At 33.3% G+C, this 19,334-nt stretch overlaps 1 protein-coding gene across 1 annotated transcript in view; it reads left to right on the plus strand.

Moving 5' to 3' along the window:
• Positions 1-211: 211 nt before the first annotated feature.
• DHRS7C (dehydrogenase/reductase 7C) overlaps positions 212-19,334 on the plus strand; it is a 47,719-nt gene continuing 28,596 nt past the window's right edge. The window contains exons 1-2 of the mRNA XM_074260208.1: positions 212-371; positions 566-729. Of these exons, the coding sequence (XP_074116309.1) occupies positions 576-729 (154 nt within the window). The 5' untranslated portion in view covers positions 212-371; positions 566-575. The remainder of the gene's footprint in view (positions 372-565; positions 730-19,334) is intronic.

A 19,334-nucleotide genomic window follows, 5' to 3' on the forward strand; every position in this document is an offset into this window, starting at 1 on the left:
TGCAGCAAATCCAAAATCCTGATCCCTAATTTTCAAGCTCAACCTGCATAGGAAACTTCTAACAGGCAAGCAAAGAGAGCTTTAAAAGGACTGGCAAGCTTTTTGAAACCAGATATAGCAGGCATGTGTCCCTGAATATCACAGCAGACACTATAATTACCCTGAAAAGCCTTTTAGTGAAATCAAGAACTATAAATAGCCATAAGAGCCCAAACAAGTGGCTTTAGTCCATAGATTTCCTTCTAAAAATGCAGAGCCATTTTAATTAAATTTGGACCTTACTTTGGCTCCTGGAAAACACTGTGAGTAATTTCCTTTTGGTCAAGTATTTGGAGATTATCACTCACAGTGCTAAAGCTGAGAACATTGAGGTGAGTTTTGCCCTCTTGCAGAACACAATATTGTGGAATTCCCGGGGAGACAAAGAAGGTGCCCAGAAGGACCTGCCTCTGAAACCTGTGGGCAGGCAAGGCCACTACTGGATTTGGCTGGATTTGGTCCTATGCTGTCTTTGTAGTGTAAATGATGTCTCTTTTTGAAACTAATTGTATTTTCTTCTTCCCAGAAAGAGCAAGATGGAGATCACGGCTGTGCTCATGCTTCCTCTGCTCCTTCTGGCAATCAGTGGAATCCTCTTCATCTACCAAGAAGTTTCCAGACTGTGGTCAAAATCAGCAGTCCAGAATAAAGTGGTTGTGATTACTGATGCCATCTCGGGGCTAGGCAAGGGTAAGTGCACTTTTTCTCATTCAGTCTCTTCTCTGCCCTCTGGGGTTGAAGGGGACTGTAAGGGAGTAGAAAGGGAAGAGGAAGGAGGAAAAAGTGAGAGATAGGAAATGCTCTTAAGGCAAAGTCAGGTATGCTGTCTGTAATACTCCACTGAGGATTTGGTGAAGTACTGTGAACAAAATGTGGTTACAGAATAATGGAAAACATATCGTAATGAGCAAACCAGAATTTTCACATGCATAGATTGTTTCAACAGAGTCCCTTCCCTGAGACCATACATTCAGTGCTGACATTTCTTGAAACATTCTAAAATACCTCTTTGCAAATGTATCTCAGTCATTACTATCCCAGAATTTCTCAATAATTGTGATATCATTCATAAAATCAGGGTATTGCCTCTACAAACAAAGATCATTTAATTGTGATATTGGATAAAACATTCAAACTCTCTGAATGTCGGTTTCTTCATCTATAAAAGGCATATCTACATTACAAGATTGTTGTGAAAATCTAAGGTGATTATATATAAGTATTTTTAAATTTTATAAATGTTTACTATTACATGTAATATTATCTGAAATATTAAATATATGGTCAGATAGATGATCCAGTGGATAGAGTGTTGGACCTGGAGTTAGTAAAATGTCAGTTCAAATCTAAATGAGATATTTTCTATATGTGACCCTAAGCAAATCATTTAACCTGACTCAGCTTCAGTTTTCTTATCCATAAAATAGGGATAATGGCATCTAACTTCAAGGGTTATTGTGAGGATAAAATGAGATATTTGTAAAATATCAAATGTTAATTATATATAATGCTGTTAATTAATAACCAAATATATTTATTAAACATTAATACTAAATCAATTAATTTATTAATTAATAACCAATGGTTGGTTGATTTATGCATGATTGCTAATTAATAAATTGAGGATAGTTGCTGTTCAGTATGGTAATTAGCACAGTGTTTATGTCAAATATAATAATGATAGCTAACTAGCATTTATGGAGCTTATTGTGCAAGACACACTGCTAAGTGTTTACAATTATTGTCTTTTTTGATCCTCACAACAACCTTTGGAAATACATGCTATTATTTATTATTCCCTTTTTATAAATGTGCAAAGTGAGGGAAACTGAGGTTTGAGTAACTTGAGTGCAATCATAAAGCTAGTAGTGGCTAAGACTACATTTGAACTCAGGTCTTCCTGACTCCCAGTCAAATGCTAGGAAAGTAGAACTATAAGATTAAATTTAGCAGTGATAAATGTCAACACATTTTGGTACAAATGTCAACACATTTTGGTACAAATGTCAACTTCACAAGATATGATGGGAGGGGCATAATTATACAGAAATTGTTTTGGAAAAGATTTTGGCATAAGAGTGGACATTAAGTTCAACATGAGTCAGGAATATAATGTGATAGCCAAAAAAACTAATGATATGTTGAGTGATATTACAAGAGTCATAACTTCTAGGAACAAGGCACATTAATTCTATCATATTCTATCTTCATAAATCAATCAATCAGTTAACAAACATTTATTATGTGCTTATTATGTGTCATGGGCATACAAAAAAACCCCACCAAAATAAAACCTGTTCTTCCCTTAAGGAGCTTACATTGTAAAGGAGAAAACATATAAATCAACATATACAGTAAATACAGATTCAATGGAAAGTAACCTAGAAGATTGCACTAGCAGTGGAGAGTCTAGGAAAGGCTTCCCAAAGGAGACAATACTGAATATAGTCTTAAATAGAGCTAGAAATACTAAGAATCAGAGGTTAGGAAGGAGAGCCTTCCAGATTTAGGAACACAAGTACAAGGTCATGGAGGCAGAAAATCATGTATAAAGAACAGTAAATATGCCAATGTGATTGAATTACAGTCAATAGAAGTGAATAGAATTTTAAAAGTTTGGAAAGGGAGAAAGGTGCCAAGTTGTAGAGGATATTTGATCCTGGAGGTAGTAGAGAATCTCTGGAGTTTATTGAGTCTTAGAGAGGCAAAGTCGGACATTCATTTTAGGATAATCACTTAGTGATGCCTAATAGAGGATAGATTGGAGTGGGATTAATTTGGGGTTGGAAGACCAATTAAAAGCTTATTGCTATAGACCAGGTGAGAGGCAATAAGGGCTTAAACTAAGGTGATGATTGTATGAGTGGAAAAAAGTTTGTATAAGAGACATTATAAAGAAAGAAATGATATAGTTGACAATTGATTATCTCTGAGAGGTAAGCAAGAGAGAATCTGTGGTAAATATGATAGGAAATCAATCATGGAGAAGTAAGTAGGATTATTATTATGTAGTGAAGGTCCACTTGAAATTAACTATTATACATTAACTGGGCCAGTATAGTTTTGTCATTTCCTCTAGTTCCATTGTATTAAATAGAACATTTAATGGTACATGAACAGGACCAAAGGATTATGGGAATAATCCAGTGTTGGAGTTTATAATCCATGATAGAACAAGAGAGCGAAGTTTAACAACAGAAAATAGTATAGAGTTGATGTGACTCATCAAGAGGTTGAAATAGGAAAAAGAGGAAATTTTAGTCATTAAAAAGGAGTAAAGAAAACTGAAAGATTGGAGGGATTGAAGCTCATAGTGAATATCTTATGTAGGGTTATGTGTTCAGTTCTGGTTGCAAAGGTTTAAAGAAAAAAGAAAGACAAAGAAGGGGAAAGATAAAGAGGAAGATAGAAGGAGGAAGGGAAGGAAAGGAGAAAAGCATAAGCAGGGGTAAACAGGATGGCAAGCAATGTAAAATTAGTCATTCTAACCATAAATGTGAATGGGTAAACTCCCTCATAAAGAGGAAGCAGTTAGCAGACTGGATTAAAAGCCAGAATCCTGCTATATGTTGTTTACAGGAAACACACCTGAAACAGGGTGATACATTCAAAATAAAAATAAAAGGGTGGAGCAGAATCTACTATGCTTCAGATGAAGCCAAAAAAGCAGGGGTAGCCATCCTCATCTCAGATCAATCAAAAACAAAAATTGATCTAATTAAAAGAGATAAGGAAAAGCATTATAAGCTGCTAAAGAGTAGCATAGATAATGAAGCTGTATCAGTATTAAACATATACGCACCAAGTAGTGCAGCATCTAAATTCTTAAAAGAGAAATTAAGAGAGCTACAAAAAGAAATAGACAGCAAAACTATAATAGTGGGAGATCTCAACCTTGCACTCTCAAAATTAGATAAATCAAACCACAAAATAAATAAGAAAGAAGTCAAAGAGGTAAATAGAATACTAGAAAAGTTTGATATGATAGATCTTTGGCGAAAGCTAAACGGAGACAGAAAGGAGTACACTTTCTTCTCAGCAGTTCATGGAACCTATACAAAAATTGATCATATACTAGGACATAAAAACCTCAAAATCAAATGCAGTAAGGCAGAAATAGTAAATGCATCCTTTTCAGACCACAATGCACTGAAAATTACATTTAATAAAAAGCCAGGGGCAAATAGACCAAAAAATAATTGGAAACTAAATAATCTTATACTAAAGAATGATTGGGTGAAACAGCAAATCATAGACATAATTAATAACTTCACCCAAGAAAATGACAATAATGAGACATCATACCAAAATGTGCAGGATACAGCCAAATCAGTAATAAGGGGAAGTTTTATATCCCTAGAGGCCTACTTGCATAAAATAGAGAAAGAGAAGGTCAACGAATTGGGCTTACAACTAAAAATGCTAGAAAAGGAACAAATTAAAAAACCCCAGACAAACACGAAACTCGAAATTCTAAAAATAAAAGGTGAGATTAATAAAATTGAAAGTAAAAAAAAATATTGAATTAATTAATAAAACTAAGAGTTGGTTCTATGAAAAAACCAACAAAATAGACAAACCCTTAGTAAATCTGATTAAAAAAAGGAAAGAGGAAAAGCAAATTGTTAGTCTTAAAAATGAAAAGGGAGAACTCACCACTAATGAAGAGGAAATTAGAACAATAGTTAGGAGCTACTTTGCTCAACTTTATGCCAATAAATTCTATAACTTAAATGAAATGGAAGAATACCTTCAAAAAATATTGCTTGCCCAGATTAACAGAGGAAGAAGTAAATAGTCTAAATAGTCCCATTTCAGAAAAAGAAATATAACAAGCTATTAACTAACTCCCTAAGAAAAAATCCCCAGGACCAGATGGATTTACAGGTGAATTCTACTAAACATTTAAGGAACAACTAACTCCAATGCTATATAAACTATTTGAAAAAAAATAGGGACTGAAGGAGTCCTACCAAATTCCTTTATGACACAGACATGGTACTGATACCTAAACCACATAGGCTGAAAACAGAGAAAGAAAATTATAGACCAATCTCCCTAATGAATATTGATGCTAAAATCTTAAATAAAATATTAGCAAAAAGACTACAGAAAATCATCCCCAGGATAATACACTATAACCAAGTGGGATTTATACCAGGAATGCAGGGCTGGTTCAATATAAGGAAAATTATTAGCATAACCAACTATATCAATAAGCAAATTAACAAAAACCATATGATCATCTCAATAGATGCAGAAAAAGCATTTGATAAAATCCAACATCCATTCCTACTAAAAACACTTGAAAGTATAGGAATAAATGGACTATTCCTTAAAATAATAAGGAGCATATATTTAAAAGCGTCAGTAAACATCATATGTAATGGTGATAAACTGGAACCTTTCCCAGTAAGATCAGAAGTGAAACAAGGTTGCCCACTATCACCAGTACTATTCAATATTATACTAAAAACATTAGCCTTGGCAATAAGACCTGAGAAAGAGATTTAAGGAATTAGAGTAGGTAATGAGGAAATCAAACTATCACTCTTTGCAGATAACACGATGGTATACTTAGAGAACCCCAAAGACTTTGCTAAAAAGCTATTAGAAATAATTCAGAACTTTAGCAAAGTTGCAGGATACAAAATAAATCCACATAAATCATCAGCATTGTTATACATTACCAACACAATCCAACAGCAAGAGATACGAAGAGAAATTCCATTCAAAATAACAGTCGATAGTATAAGATATTTAGGAATATATCTACCAAAGGAAAGTCAGGAATTATATGAGCAAAATTACAAAACACTTGCCACAAAAATAAAGGCAGATTTAAATAATTGGAAAGACATTAAGTGCTCTTGGACAGACTGAGTGAATATAATCAAGATGACAATACTCCCTAAACTAATCTATTTATTTAGTGCTATACCAATCAGACTCCCAAGAAACTATTTTAATGACCTAGAAAAAATAACAACAAAATTCATATGGAAGAACAAAAGGTCGAGAATTTCAAGGGATGTAATGAAAAAAAAAAAAAATCAAATGAAGGTGGCCTAGCTCTACCTGATCTAGAACTATATTAAAAAGCAGCAGTCACCAAAACCATTTGGTATTGGCTAAGAAATAGACTAGTTAATCAGTGGAATAGGTTAGGTTCACAGGGCAAGATAGTGAATAAAAATAGTAATCTAGTGTTTGACAAACCCAAAGATACCAACTATTGGGATAACAATTAATTATTTGACAAAAACTGCTGAGGAAACTGGAAATTAGTGTGGCAGAAACTAGGCATGGACCCACACTTAACACCACATACCAAGATAAGATCAAAATGGGTCCACGATTTAGGCATAAAAGAATGAGATCATAAATAAATTAGAGGAACATAGGATAGTTTACCTCTCAGACTTGTGGAGGAGGAAGGAATTTGTGACCAAAGGAGAACTAGAGATCATTATTGATCACAAAATAGAAAATTTTGATTATATCAAATTAAAAAGCTTTTGTACAAACAAAACTAATGCAAACAAGATTAGAAGGGAAGTAAATTGGGAAAACATTTTTACAGTTAAAGGTTCTGATAAAGGCCTCCTCTCCAAAATATAGAGAGAATTGACTCTAATTTATAAGAAATCAAGCCATTCTCCAATTGATAAATGGTCAAAGGATAAGAACAGACAATTTTCAGATGATGAAATTGAAACTATTTCCACTCATATGAAAGTGTTCCAAATCAGTATTGATCAGAGAAATGCAAATTAAGACAACTCTGAGATACCACTACATACCTGTCAGATTGGCTAAGATGACAGGAACAAATAATGATGAATGTTAGAGGGGATGTGGAAAAACTGGGACACTGATGCATTGTTGATGGTACTGTGAAAGAATCCAACCAATCTGGAATTATGCCCAAAAAGTTATCAAACTGTGCATACTCTTTGATCCAGCAGTGCTACTACTGAGCTTATATCCCAAGGAAATACTAAAGAAGGGAAAGGGACCTGCATGTGCCAAAATGTTTGTGGCAGCCCTTTTTGTAGTGGCTAGAAACTAGAAAATGAACGGATGCCCATCAATTGGAGAATGGTTGGGTAAATTATGGTATATGAATATTATGGAATATTATTGTTCTGAAAGAACAGGAGGAATACAGAGAGGCTTGGAGAGATTTATATCACCTGATGCTGAGTGAAACAAGCAGAACTAAGAGATCATTATACACTTCAACAATGATACTGTATGAGGATGTATTTCTGATGGAAGTGGATATCTTCAACATAGAGAAGAGCTAATCTAATTCCAATGATGGACAGAATCAGCTATACCCAGAAAAGGAACACTGGGAAATGAGTGTAAACTGTGAGCATTTTTTGTTTTTCTCCCTAGATTATTTTTACCTTCCAAATCCAATTCTTCCTTTGCAACAACAACAACAACATATATATTGTACCTAGGATATACTATAACATATTTAATATGTATGGGAATGCCTGCCATCTAGGGGCGGGGGTGGAGGGAAGGAGGGGAAAAATTCGGAACAGAAGGGAGTATAAGAGATAATGTTGTAAAGAATTACCTATGCATATGTACTGTCAAAAAATGTTATAATTATAAAATTAATAATTAAAAAAAGAATTTAAAAAAAGTCCCAAGCTATCCTTAGAGGTATATAGGGTTCAATTTACCATTTTTGCTATGTGCTTCTCACTCCAACCAGTTGTCTTATAAATATTTACCATTAGTCAAAAAAGGAAGAATAGGTAAAAGATTGTGTCATTATAGATTTAGAGCTGAGAGTCCTTAATGTTGTTGGCATCCAACCTTATTACTTTATAAATGAGGAGACTGAGGATCAGAGAGATTAAGTGACTTGCCAAAATCACACAGCTAGGAAAGTATAGATGAGAAATTTGAACCCAGGTCAAGTCCAGTATTCTATCCATTTGTTTTATACATATATATACATATATATACAAAACAGATGTTGTATAGAACAGATGGTTATACTCTTCTGTGAGGGAGGGGATGACAGCAGAATGGTGTAGTGGAAACATCATTGGATTGGTGAGTCCATTATCCTGATTTCACCTTTTTGTTTAGCATTAACCAGAAGAGTAATCTTTGAGACTCAGGTGATTTTACTGGATTATTCTAAAGTTCCTTTTAGCTCTGATTGTAAAATTTTCTTTGGGGAAGAAGAAATAGGAGCAAGCAAGCCTTTTCTGTCTCTCTATTTAACCCTGCTTTTTGAAAATTCTACCTTTGATCTTTCTAGAGTTCATGGGCCTATGGCTACATAAGCAGCTGAAATAGTAAGAAATAGATTTGTTTTATGAAAAGTCCTGTGCTTAGAGTCAAAAGAATCAAATTCAAGTCCTGATTTTGCCTTTTCTGAGCTCTGAGACTCTAGAAAAATAACTGAAATTCTCTGAGTCTCAGTGAAGTGAAGGTAATGATAGTTCTTCTTACAGGACGATTGTGAAAATCAAAACAGATTAAATTTAAAATGCTTTATGTAAATAACAAGAATAATTAATAAGAGTCAGATTTTTTCCATGCATTAGTTTGATAGGGATATAGTACCTCAGAACACCTTCTGCCCCAACTAGTAAATTGGGTTTCCCAAACAAAGTTAACTCAGATCAAAGGTACTCTGTAGATATACATCCATATAAAACTGTAGCCATAAGCACACATAAATGTATTTTTTTTCATTAATCAAAATACAGAAGTAGTTCAAAGTAAAGATACTTCCTGAAATAGCATAGTTTAAATATATGTGTATTTATATAAATATAACTCTTGCCCTTAAACCTGATAAACACACTTATCATCAAAATGAAGCATGGATACATGTAGAAAAAATACATAGAGGTTCATATGTGTGATCACAGGACCATTTATGAACTAACAAATTACATTTCTAACAATATGAGTCATATTTGGAATGTTATCACACTGCTCCCTCCAGGACTGCTCTGTGTTGGTCACTGCCAGACAATTAGTTTACACATATTCTACATCAGATGCTGCTTTGCTAGATTCATTATCTCTACTGAACTAATGTTCAGCTCTGCCAGATTCATTGACTATGCCAGTTGCTGTTCTGCCACATAACTTGACGCTAGCAGATATGTAGTCTTTACTCACTGTAGGCCAGAAACACGATTCTGGAGCTTCTTCCTACTGTTTGCTTCTGGTTACAGCTAGAGTCCTTGGGTGTAGTGCTCTCTCTTTTTCTTGAAAAGAGTAGACTTTGCTACACCTTTTAGATTCATGCTATAGTATATTTTAATAGCTCCTTTAGAAATGGAGCAGCAATTTGATATTGGCTAAGAAATAGAGTAATTGATTGGTGGAATAGAGTAGACTCACAGAACACAATAGTCAATGATTATATTAAATTAATTATTTTTATTAATAGAATAACCTTCATAAAAGTTCTTTTCTCTAGTGTCACAGGAATTCCTGTTCCCAAATTCATTTCCCTCAAGCAGTAGTATAATGATTTTTTTAAGATGAGAAAAAATTATCTCAAGACTTGTCAGAACTGGAATTTACTACAATGCCTTCCTTAGACAAGGTAACCGTAAATCTCTCAGGAAAGGATTTTGTTCATTGCTGCTTCCAAAATTAGCTTCTTTCTCTATCCAATCATGGGTTTTGAAATTGAAAAAGTGGAGGAGACCAGACCCCAGAACTTTAGACAACTTTGATGGGATAGTAACAGCTACATGAATGATGAGGTGAAGTCTAGCCTCCAGGTTAAAATTGGAAGACATAGGGAAGAGCTACTCTAAGAGAGAGGTCTACAGAAAAGATATTCATACCCAGGACCAGGAAGTTGAATTCAAGGAAAAGATTAAGCAGAGTGGCCTAACTAATGGTATAATATAATAGAAGTACACAATGGAAAAGAATATATATATATATATATATATATAGTCATTATGTGAATCAATTTTGATTGCATTACACTCTTCATTCCCCTGTCCCTTTGTGTTTTTATTTGGGAGAAAGAAAGGGAAGTAAAAGAAAGGGAGTTAATTAAAAATGTAATAATTATGATGATATCTTAAAGGGCCATTGTAATATTTTAAATTCACACAAGAGAAAATCAACTATTCAACTAGCAATATGACAAGCAGAACTGCTTTGAAATGAAAGTACATATTTAAAGCAAGTAATATATAAAGTAGAATTCAAATTTTAATTTGCAGAACAGTGAGGGGGAGTGTTTTGATTTATATATGAAAATTCTCCTTATGTTTTTTAAACTTAGCAATAAATCAATAAAATTATAATTCAAATAAAGCCCATGCTTGTCTTCCATATAAAGTTTGAGAGGGTGGGGAAGAAAGAGGCACAGAGACAAATCTAAATCTAGGTGTCAAATTCATTATCTCCCTAGAAATGCCCAGCCAGTAGATAATATCTAGGTATATTCTGGCCTTTGTTTTTTGTTTATGATGATATAAGATGTAGCAAGATATAACTGAATGTGTGCCTTCCTTTTCCCCAGCAATGTTCTTTCTTTTTTCAGAGATCTTTCTGATTTAGTCATCGCAGTGATTTCATAAGGATGCAACTGTTGGTATAATTGCTTGATTCAGGTTTCCCTCAGTCAGCAGAACTTCGGTTGGCATGATTCCTTTGGGCGAAAACTGTTCTCACACCAGTCATACCAGAACGATATGGGAAGAGAAGATGAGATCACTTGCTAGCTGCTGATCTTTGCTGTTTTGGCTTTTTCCATTTAACTACAATTCAGTCCCTTTATTTCCATTCAATGAGCATTTACTACATATCTGGCATCTGTGTAGAATATTTTATGGGAGACTTGGGAGAGGAAAAAGCAATCAGGAGCTTGCAATTTAGTTGGCAATATGTTATATGATTTATATTCACAGGCTCTGAAGAATTAAAAAGTGTTTTTCTGCTAATAACCCTGAGATACAAGGAACATAGGCAAGATTATTACTATTTTTACTGATAAAAATGTAGACATAAAAATTTAATGATATGTTACGTCACAAATCACAGAATACAGAGGTTTTTTTTTAGTATTTTTTTAGATTTTTTTTTTTGAAGTATTGAGGCAAAAGCAAGATGTGTGATTTTGAGCAAGTTGCTTTCCTTTGTGGCATTTTAGTTTCCTTCCTTGTAAAATAATAGGATAAAACTAGAGAATCTCTAAGGCTTTCTATCTCTACAGCTAATCAATCCTATGATCTATTGTAGTGTTTCACAAGAAGTATTCTACACATGTAAATTCTCTCTACAGTTTTCTATCTCTTTCTTTCTATCTCTATCTCTATCTCTACAGTTTTCTATCTCTACAGCTAATCCTATCATCTAATGTAGTGCTTCACAAAATGTATTCTATACACGTAAATTACAATATAAGTTCAATACTTAACAATGTTTTTCCTATTAAAATATTAAATACTAAAATATTCAGATTTTTTGAAAATCTTATGTTTATGCTTATAATTGGTATTAAACATTACACCTTTGTGGGAGTTAGAGGAGCCAAAGGTTTTTCTTAAGGAAAACTAAGTCAGACCATCTGGTAATGAGAGTAAAAATCAGAGTGTCCCAGGCACAGAGTGTGATCAATTGGTGATCAGTGAGCAGAGAAGACTCTGGACTTATGTGGCTGAGACAAGTAGCTTCCAAAAACCTCATAGGTAAATGAGAAGACTAAGAAACTGTTCCACTGTTAGTCCTTCCTTTCAACTTCTCTCTTTCTTTCATTGTCCCAGGCTAGTACCCAGAACTTGGACCTGGATCTTAACATCAATATCCTTATTTTTTTTCCCACAACCTAGAGATAGATTCAGAAAAAGACTTTTGGAATAAATTGAGTTGTGATCCCATGTAATAGAAATGAAACTTTTTCCCCTTATGTCTTCATTGTTGTGTTAAATAAAATGTCTTCTATATATAGATTCTTTGTGAAAAATATATAAAGAAGACTGAAAGTGAATGCAGAAATTTCTTAGATAGAGTATCGAAATTCTAGGGATATAGATTTTCCTATTTTAATAATCCCAATTAATATTTTTATATGAAATTCAGGTTACAATTCAGAATCCCATGGAAGGTTTCTTTCTTGCCCATTCATCTGAAGACATGAAGTCAGAAATGGTAAACGACATGCATATACTTCCTAGCTGTGTGACTCTGGGCAAGTTACTTACCCTCAATTGCCTCAGCAAAAAAAAAAAAAAAAAAAAAAAAAGACATACACATACACATTGATCAGAAAAACTCTGGAGACAACACTGGATTGGTAATTTAAATATGCTAACACCTTGTTTAAAAATTATATATTATACTCCTCTTGTTAATTAATAAAATGATTCCTTGTTATTCTGCAGTTATTGGCACTTCCCAAGCTGATATGCTGTTACTTACTGCACACCCAGCATTATATAGGATCCCTATCAAGTCTACATATGGTTCATATGACAAATTCGATAATTTTTGTTTTATGAAATAGGACTTATTTTCTCTGATATATAATTTCCCTGTCTCCTACTATAAGATTAGTATTCCATTCCTTCAGATCATCTTCACTCCTCCTACATTTGATATTTATGTTTGCTTTCAATAGTTCAAGGTCAAAAGTGTCCCAGAGCCAAATTAGCTTGGAATATACAACTATACATGAATCAGCAACAACCTGAGAGTCAGACCTGGATCATAAAATGATGCAATTTTAAAGTTGGAATTTTAGAGTTCTTATTTTACAGATGAGGAAATTGAGATTTAAAAGTGTTAATCTCCAAAAGTTATCATAACTAGCATTTATATAGTGCTTCACTCTTTACAAATAATATCTCATTTCATTCTCACAATCCTAGAAGGTAAGTGCTATTATCATCCCCATTTTACAAATGAAACTGAGGCAAAGAAAGGTAAAGTGATTCACCTGAGGTCACACATCTAGTTAAGTGTGTGGGACTAGATTTGAACTCAATTCTTGCTGTTTCCAATCTAGCACTCTCTGTATTGTAGCTTACTTAGTATTACTTAAGTAAATTGCATATATAGGATTCAAAAATTGTAAATCCAGTAATGTTTTCCCTCTACTAGCACTATAAGAAAAGAAATCCCACAGCAATATAGAAACCAGGTGAAATACACTGGCAAACTCCTAATAGAATCTGAGATAATGTTAACTGGGGCATCTAAAAATAGGAAAGGCTATTAGTGGTTGCCAGTGGATAATTCAACTGGCCACAACCTTCAAGCCTTTAGGCAGATTTTCTCCACAACACAGCTTGGGTGAAAACTCCTAAGTAAATCTTTCCTGATCTATAGGTACAAGCATTCTCTCTCTCTTGAAACTACTTTTTCTTTTCAATTTCTTGGTTTTATATATATACATGTTGTATTCCCCAACCCTCAGAGGTAAGGATTTTTGGTTTTTGCTTCATCTTTCCAGGTCCTTGATTAAATTTTTTAATTTGTAGATTAAGGCAAGCATTTCTATAACATAGTCTTATTTTTTAAAAAATGATTATACATGAAACTGAAATTCTATTATGTACAACTTGCTATTCCTTTTAAATATATAATAAAGTTATCATGTAAATTTCTCTTTTTCTCTTTCTTCCCTTCCCCTAACTCAAGACATAGCTACTATTAGACATAACTATGTATATATATATATATGTATATATATATATATGAAAAATACTTCCATTTATCAGTTCTTTCTCTTGATGCAGATAGCATCTTTTGGATATTTATAGTAAAAATGGCTTATTTGCTCAAGGTTATTCTTAAAACAATATAGCCATTATAATCTTTCTGGGTTTACTCATTTTGCTCTTTATGCAAATCTATATATGCTTTTCCAAGATCATCATTTCTAATGGCACAATAGTATTTCATCACAATCATGTTTTATCAAACTGATCTACAAACAGGAAAAACTGCCAGAAAAATGAGTTTTGTTGATACATGAATGTCTTTGGTTGATTCATTGAACTAATATTTAAGGTGCAGCTTCTTGCTATGAGGACAGATGTATAGTAGTTGCCTTTTGTGATAGACAAAAATTGGAAAGACTACCATGAAATTATGTACCATGTACCAAAAAAATACCATGAAAAAATACTATGAAATAGTCAATGCTTTGGTGGAAGTAAGCCCCCCAGATGATAACATATTGTTATTCTAAAGCAGATTTGGGGGCAGGGGTAACCCCATCACAAGCATAATTCAGTTACAACTATACTGGGGCTTTGACAAAGACCATGTTTATATTAGTTCATATCAGTGTTTTTGGTTTTTTTTTTTTTTTTGCCCCTGAGGCTGGGGTTAAGTGACTTGCCCAGGGTCACACAGCCAGGAAGTATTAAGTGTCTGAGCCAGATTTGAACTCTGGTCCTCCTGAATTCAAGGCTGGTGCTCTATCCACTGAGCCACCTAGCTGCCCCTCATATCAGTGAGTTTTAACAAGTGATTAGGGGGTAGGGAGGAGTAGGTATAGATGAAAGTGTGTCAGAGGAACATAAGTATTACTTAAAGGATAACTTAACAAGGTGTCCTATTCCTGGAAATCTGACTGGCTGATGTATTTGTGAAAGTAAACAAATGGCTAGAGAACTAGAAGAAATAGCAGGTATGTTATCAAAAAGACTATACATTATTACTAGAGAGGCAGATCCTCTCCAAACATATAAAAGTAAAGGTCGTTTGAAGATTACAGTTTCCAAATTATTTGTATTTAAGTATTGAATTTGTCATAGCCTAGAGCTGTCAAATCACTGTGGCCCAAATCAGATTATACTGATGGTGATTTTTTTAAAATTTGTAGCAAAATTTAATTTAGCAAAATAAAAATACAATAGAACACAGATAATATTACATTTTAAAACTAAGTCAATATGCTACTACAGGAATCTTTATGTATCAATTATTTAAGTTTGGTACCTATGATGTAATTGACCAATACCAGTAGGATTAAGATCAGGAAAACATTACTGAGACTGGTCAAGAAAGTTAGACAAAGAACTATTGGTAGAGCTATGAAAAAGTCCAACTATTCTGGAGAACAATTAGGAACTGTAAAACTATAAAAATATGCATACCTTTTGACCCAGCAATATTAACGTTAGGGCTTTTCGTCAGGTATATCAAAGAGGAAAAAAAAAAGGAACTATATGTATGAAATACTTATAGTATCTATCTATTCTGTGGGAACAAATAATGGGAAATTGAGGAATTTCCCTATGAATTGGGAAATGGCTGAACAAGTTATAGTATAAAAATGTAGTGGAATACTATTTTGCTATAAAAACTAATGTTGGGCATATTTTCAGAAAAACCTAGGAAGGTTTGATTGAATTGATGCAAAGGAAAATGAGCAGAAAAAGGAAAACAGTTTATACAGTAACACAAGAGAATTGTAAACGACTTAGTAACTTAATACAATGACCCACCATAACTTCAAAGGACTCATGATATAAAATGTGATAGACCTCCAGATAGAGAATTAATGAACTCAAAGTGCTGGTTGAAGCATATTTTTCCCTTTTTTAATTTTTCTTGCCTTTTTTTTAAGAACATGACAAATGTAAAAATATATTTTGCATGATTTCATATGTATAATGTGTGTCATGTTTCTTGCCTTCCTTTTGAGGGGAAGGGAAGTATAATGGGCTAGAATTCTGGAGAAATATACTTAGGCAAGGATTCTTATAAAAGGTGTTAACTCAGTGGAACTGATAAAACAATGGTTATCTAGTTTAGCATGGTGATTAATAGTTCTCTAGTTCAGTACATGTACTTAGTACTTAATATAGTTCTGCAAGATTCACACCTACGACGATGTAAAATATAAATATAAGCTGGGATAAACTCAGCCAGAGACATTCCATCTTCATCAGTCTAGTGGTGGCTGGCCTGTCCTCCTACTTATCCCACTGAGACCAAGGCCTGTTGAAAGGGCCTGCATAAAGCTAGCTGAGCCCCAGGCAAGGAGACAAGACTGTCAAGGAGATAATAAAGAATTTGGACTTTATCTCTGGCTATTTCTTGGTATTACTCAGCTGAAACGAAGGCTGGTCCAAAGACCTCCAGAAAATCAACCAGAACATTACAGGGAAGTATGAAAGGAAAGAGAATTTGGAATTGAAAATAAAAAATATTTTTTTTAAAGAAAAGGAAAAATCTAGAGAGATATCTCAGTACTTTCGTCAGGGGTTTCTAAAAAAAATTTTAATGTTACTTTTTTTTCCCCCCCTGAGGTAATTGGGATTAAATGACTTGCCCAGGGTCACACAGCTAGGAAGTATTAAATGTCTGAGACCGGATTTGAACTCAGGTCCTCCTGACTTCAGGGCTGGTGCTCTTACCCACTGCACCACCTAGCTGCCCCCTTAATGTTACATTTTTACATTTCAATGAATAGCTTCAAAGGTCACTAAAACTCTTCATTTGGAAAATTCTTCAACATGTAAAAAAAAAAAAAAATCTGTTTCCAAAGTGTTTTTTAATAGATATACATGGAGAATTTGTATAAAGTGACATATTTCTAGTAACAAAAGCTTAGTGTGTGTTAAAAAAAAAAAAAACTAATTATGAAAAATATTCATCAATACTTCAAGGCACTGTATGTACTTAAAACAACATTCATTTTTAACAATAATGATTTTAGATAAATAATTCAAAAATTCTTGATAATTTTGAATTTGTTTGGCCAAGTCCTTGTCAGATCTGATGAGATCATACTTGATTTTATCTTGTAGTATTCCCAATAAAGAAATTGTTCTAGGAATAGGAGAAATGCTGCCCTTGACATTTTCTTCTTGTTCAATTATGCTCACATTATTAAGTTCTATTATCTATTAAGGTTTTCTTTGCAGGAACATTTTTAAAAGTCACTTTTTCATTTTGTTAAGGTTAATTAAAACTTGGTAATATATTATCCCCCATTAGAATGTAAATTCTTTGAGAGAAGGGACTGCCATTTTTTTTTATTTCTACAAATACTACATAGAAGAGTATTTTGTATATAAGTGCTTAATAAATATTTTGTTCATTTTCATGTCTATTTACCTAGGTACATTGTAAACTATGAAACATTGCAATATGATATGATGAGTCAAGACTATAATTATTTTTACATTATGGAATTTCTATTCTTCCCCCAAGATATTTGAGTATGAGATATCAGATCAAGCTGCATACTAAATATTAGTAAAGCTTACATTCTATTTTTAGATAAAAATAAAGAGAAATGAGATTTTTCTCTTAAATAATAAATAAATAAAAATAAAGAGAAATTGAATAATTTCTTCCTTATACCACTTTAAAGACCATTAGTCTAGAATACGTCTTTATTGGACTAGACAGAATCACTGCTTTCTACATAGGGAAGGGTTCTTTTCACCAGGGCTGATAGAAGAACCAGATTCCCATCAAGGAAGGAAATCTTGCCATCATAGGAAGAAGAGTCCCATGGCCTTCTTTTTTCTTTATTTTTTTTTTCTTTTTTCTGTCTTTCTTTCTTTTTTTTTTTTTCCTGAGGCAATTGGGATTAAGTGACTTGCTCAGGGTCACACAGCTAGGAAGTGTTAAGTATCTGAGACTAGATGTGAACTCAGGTCCTCCTGACTTCAGGACCTAAAAGTTCCTAAATTAATAAAATAATAACTCTCATCCCTCTCTATCCCTATTTTGAGTGCTGCATCCTGAGTTTTTTAGACTTACCTTTCAACCACATAATGTATGTATATCTATCAACTGCTCCACATAGCCCCATTATAACTTTGTCTTTAAATTAGGAACAATAATATTCATGTTACTCATCTCACAAAACTATACAAGAAAAGTGCTTTTCAAATCACAAAGTGACATTTACATGTATTAATATTATAAGGTTTCCTTAATTCATTTGAAGAATAATATAGCACTTTAAGGCCTGTAAAGTTTAATATATTTGTAATCTCCTTTTATCCTCCCATCAATAATGAAAGGTAGCTGCTATTGTAATTCCCTTTTAACAGATGAGGAAACTGAAGTTGAAAGGTTAAAAAGAGACTTGCCAGGGTCACCTAGTAGTAAATGTCTGAGATAGAGTTTAAACTCAAGTCTTCATGACTCCAGCATTCTCATCACTAAATATATGAGAATGTTAAAACTGGGGTGACAAAAGGGAAAAGAAACAGGTAGAAAAATAAAAGAAACTAGTGCAGTGCTCCAAAAAACAACAGGAAGAAAAAAGGTATATAAAGAAGTTGACCCATATTATCAAATGCTAAAGTACTGAGAACAAGATTCTGTATTTGGATATTTTGTCACACATGATATCCATTCATTGTAAGCCTCTTCAGTTTCTAGGAAAGTCCTTCCCAGTAACAGCTGTTTTCCATCTTCTTGTTTTTTAAGCTTTTTTTTGGTATTTGAAACTTTTGTGGTTATTTTAACAGAAAAAAAAAGAGAAGTTGGACTTAGTTGTATTTAGTTATACAGTTTTTTTTTCTGGAATGCCTCAATGAATAAACTAATAATATATTATAAAATACTAAAAAATAATATTAAGAACATGTAAAGTACTATGTAAGGTGCTAGGAGAGGTTCAAAGTTTACATAAGATATGGACATTGTATTATGGAACTTACTATCGAGAAAATATCACATAATTAATAACTTAATTCAGGTACAACTCTAGCTGTAGTGATGGCTGAATGCCAACTCATCTACCCCTCTAAGCACAAATGATCCCATTCCATCTTATCTCCCCTCTATCATTTCCATTCTCTTACTCTGTCCCCATCTACTAGATGCTTACCTAATGCCTACAGACATACCTGTGTCTCCCTCATCCTCGAAAATCCTCATTTGATACATCCATCCCTATTATCATCCTACATTTCTCTTCTCTCTTGTGAATAATCTCCTCAAGATAACTGTCTATAATCAGTACCTTTATTTTCTTTCACTCATATTCTTCTTAACTCTAAACTGTCTGGCTTCTGGCCTCCTCATTCAGTTGAAACAGCACTCTCCAAAATTCCCAGTAATCTCAATTGCCTTCTTGATCTCTCTGAGAGAATTATTTTTTTCTGTTTTATGTTAATACCCAATTATTTAATTAGTGCCCATTCAATAATTGGTTATTAATATAACCAATTCAGATTCAGATTCTTACCATTTTGTCTTTACTTTTATTCTTCTCTTTTAAACTCCACCCATTAAAGAAGGCCTTTTTTTGATGTGGCTTATGACTAACCCTTTCCTGAATTTACTATTCTTCT

The sequence above is a fragment of the Sminthopsis crassicaudata genome, chromosome 4 (assembly GCF_048593235.1).
Source record: "Sminthopsis crassicaudata isolate SCR6 chromosome 4, ASM4859323v1, whole genome shotgun sequence".
Classification (NCBI taxonomy): domain Eukaryota; kingdom Metazoa; phylum Chordata; class Mammalia; order Dasyuromorphia; family Dasyuridae; genus Sminthopsis; species Sminthopsis crassicaudata.